This window comes from Acomys minous, assembly GCF_964271855.1.
Source record: "Acomys minous genome assembly, chromosome: 2".
NCBI lineage: Eukaryota > Metazoa > Chordata > Mammalia > Rodentia > Muridae > Acomys > Acomys minous.
Genome location: NC_140484.1, coordinates 85,247,093 through 85,250,138, shown reverse-complemented (window position 1 = coordinate 85,250,138; position 3,046 = coordinate 85,247,093). Strand labels below are relative to the sequence as shown.

General features: G+C 60.9%; 1 protein-coding gene across 2 annotated transcripts in view; it reads left to right on the top strand.

The window, feature by feature from the left end:
- The first annotated feature begins 181 nt into the window (after positions 1–181).
- The window catches only part of PRR12 (proline rich 12), a 28,774-nt gene continuing 25,909 nt past the window's right edge, over positions 182–3,046 (top strand). The window contains exons 1-3 of one of the 2 annotated variants that reach the window (XM_084758677.1): positions 182–799; positions 2,205–2,317; positions 2,839–3,000. In XM_084758677.1, the coding sequence (XP_084614803.1) occupies positions 714–799; positions 2,205–2,317; positions 2,839–3,000 (361 nt within the window). In that variant the 5' untranslated portion in view covers positions 182–713. Of the gene's footprint in view, positions 800–827; positions 1,169–2,204; positions 2,318–2,838; positions 3,001–3,046 lie in introns of those variants that run through there. The other variant, XM_084758678.1, reaches the window with a different exon arrangement.

Genomic DNA, 3,046 nt, shown 5'->3' with positions numbered 1-3,046 from the left:
TCTGCGCGGTGGAACTGAATTTCTGTACAGGCGCTGTGCTCTACACCCCCAGGCTCCGCTGGTGCGCTCGCACTCGTTCGCTCGCTCACGCTACCCCCCCCACCCCCCCAGGCTCTGCTAGTGCGCTCTCTCTCTCTCTCTCCCTCTCTCTCTTTTTTTTTTTACATTTGCACGGGATTGTGGGAGGAAGCGGAGCGCAGCCAGACACCCCGCCGCCCGCCCCCCTTCCCCTCCCCCCTCCCCCAGCCGCCTTGTGCAAAGATGGCTGCACCGTGAGCGCAGAGGAGGAGGAGGCGGCGGCGGCGGCGGCGAAAGAGGGAGCACCCAGCGCCTGCACCCACTCCGGGGCCGTCCGGGACGCCCCCTCCCGAGCGCGCGTCCCCCTTCTCTCTTGCAAGCGCCGGGGCAAAGGCGGAGACAGCGGGGTCCCTCCTCCCCCCTTTCCCTCCTCCAGGGGGAACCCCCCCTCCTTGGCTCAGCGGCTGCACCCCTCCTTTGCCCGCCCCTCCGTCCCTGCCCCCTCCCTCCCCCGCCCGGGGCCTTCCCGGGCCTTCGGTGGCCGCAAAGAAAAAAAAAAAAAGAAAAAGAAAAAAAAAAAAAAAAGAAAGGGAGGAAAAAAGCAACCGAGGGAGCGGCGGCGGAGGAGAGCGCGCGCGCTCCCCCTCCTTTCCCCCCTCCCTCCCCCTCCCCCCAATTTCCACCGCGGCCAATTCATGGACAGGAACTACCCCAGCGCCGGCTTCGGGGACCCGCTCGGCGCCGGGGCGGGATGGAGTTACGAGAGGTCAGCGAAAGCTAGGTAAGGAGCTCAGGGAGACCTAGAGAAACGGGCCAAGAGGTGGGGGATTCCTGCCGGGCCTGGGCCCGGGGCCCGCCCGGCGACGCGTGCATCGCCAACTCCCCCTCCGGCTTTTGCAAGGGAGCGGCCTTCTTTGGGTTTGTAACAACGCCGCCGCCCCAGTTTGCAAATTGCAAACTCTGGCAAAGCCAGCTCCGGCTTGCAAAAGAGAGAAACGAAGCAGGCAAGGCGCAAAAACAAATTCGAACCGGGAAGGCCTTGGGAAGATGGGACGGCTTGGGGAAGCAAGGCCTGGACTTGCCCCCCATCCTTGGATCCCCGGCTTGCTGACCCCTCCCCCCGGGCGTCTCGGGCTCTGTAACTGCAAAGGTGGGAGGAGAGGAGAATTAGCTCGCAGACCTGGGGGGCGCACACCCCCTCCCACGTCCTATTGTTCCGGGGCTTCGCGAGGCTGGGCCACTCGGGCCCTCCCCCCTCTAAGAAATTCCGCGCGCAGAGTGGGCACGGGGCCCCGCCCCCTTCTTAAACTAGGGTTCTGTGTGTTGGAGGGGGGGGTCCTGAGATTAGGGACACGCCCCCTTCTGCTCCCCACATCCCTCAAAAGCTGAGAATCGTGGTTGATCGCCAGCTGTTTGCCCTCCGGTCCAGGGCCACGGATTTAGGTCCTTGCAGGGTTACAGTCGGATCTTTTCCCCGTTGGTGTTTGCGTGTGTGAGCGTGGGCCCCGTGCATGCGTGGCTAGCCGCGTGTTCAGCTGTGAGCCTGAGGCAGCTCTTGCAGTTTAATCTGGTACCCCCTGTCTTCACTCTTTAACATGCCCTTCAGCCCCTCCCCCTCAACACTCGGCTTTCCCAGAGCCTACACATTTTTCGAGTGGGACTTCACACTCGGGACCTTATCTCCCCACGAGTGACTTGGACTCCTGTTTGTACAGGCACCTGGCTTTGCATAGGCCGATGCACTTGAACCTCGGCCTCCGGGGATGCACCGAATTCATGTCAGGACTTGTACCTGGGGCTTTCCCTGGGTCCTGTCCTCTTCCCCACCTTCCCCCCTTGCCATTTGGGACACAAACTGCCTCCTGCTCCCAGCTTGGCTTGGGTCTCTTCTTTAATTCCGGGTCTGTGATGTTCAGGCAGACCTTAGGGTGTCCATGTGTCCCCGCAGGAGGGTGGTAAGGGAGGACCACGCCTTTCACGTTGATGCTTCCCCCTGACTTCCTCTGCATGCTTGTGTTTGCAAACGTGGGGAGTCTTAAAGACTCTAGAACAGGTCATTTTTGTGTGCCCCGCCATGGGGGAACTAGATTCCCTAAGTGTTATCAGGGTTCCTTGGAAGTTCCTTGTAGCCCCCTTCTCAGAGAATAGCCTGAGAGGATCTCCTGACATCTCTCCCTTGCTCTCAGCTTGGTCTACGGCAGCTCCCGGACCTCGCACCCAGAAACCGACATCTTGCACCGCCAGGCCTATGCGGCCCCCCACCCACTACAAAGCTATGCCACCAACCACCACCCGGCAGGTATGGGCTTCCATCCCAAAGGGCTGGAACGGGTCTGCCCGAGAAGACATCTGATTGGTTGCTGAAAGTTCCGCCCCTGCTAATTGGCCTTGCCCTGGGCCTCTGGTCCTCTTTTTTTTTTTTCTACTTCTCCTCTGATTGGTTGCCTGTGAGGCTGCTGGTCCCTACTTCATTTCGCACCGGATTCGTCAGGCCCTCTATGGCTCCGCCCCTTTTCCTCCTATTGGCTGTTACCCATCAGGGGCCCCCAAATCCCACCTTCTCTTCCAGGCTTTTCCTCCTCTTTCCAGCCCACCCAGTCCTTTCTTTTCCTGTGGGATTCTCCTGGCTCCTGGGCTCCTTTTTCTTCCCCATCGGCTCCAATTCTTTGGCCCACTCCCTTTTTCCTTAGTGTAACCTTATCCAGTACCTTGGCCTTGCCGTCCAAACCTCTGATTGGATCCTTTCCCTCTGGCTTTAAAACCAGTCCAGTTGGCCCCCACCCCCCAACCTGGCTGACTTCTCCTCTTGTCCCTTGTCAGGCCTCTCTGGACTTTTTGACACTGGCCTCCACCACGCGGGCTCAGCAGGGCCCGACGCCTCCGTCATGAACCTCATCTCGGCCCTGGAGTCCCGGGGCCCCCAGCCCGGCCCCTCCGCCTCCTCTCTCCTCTCCCAGTTCCGAAGTCCTTCCTGGCAAACAGGTAAGCGCTCGCTCCCAGAGGGCTGGAGAGGGGCCGTCTCGTGGTC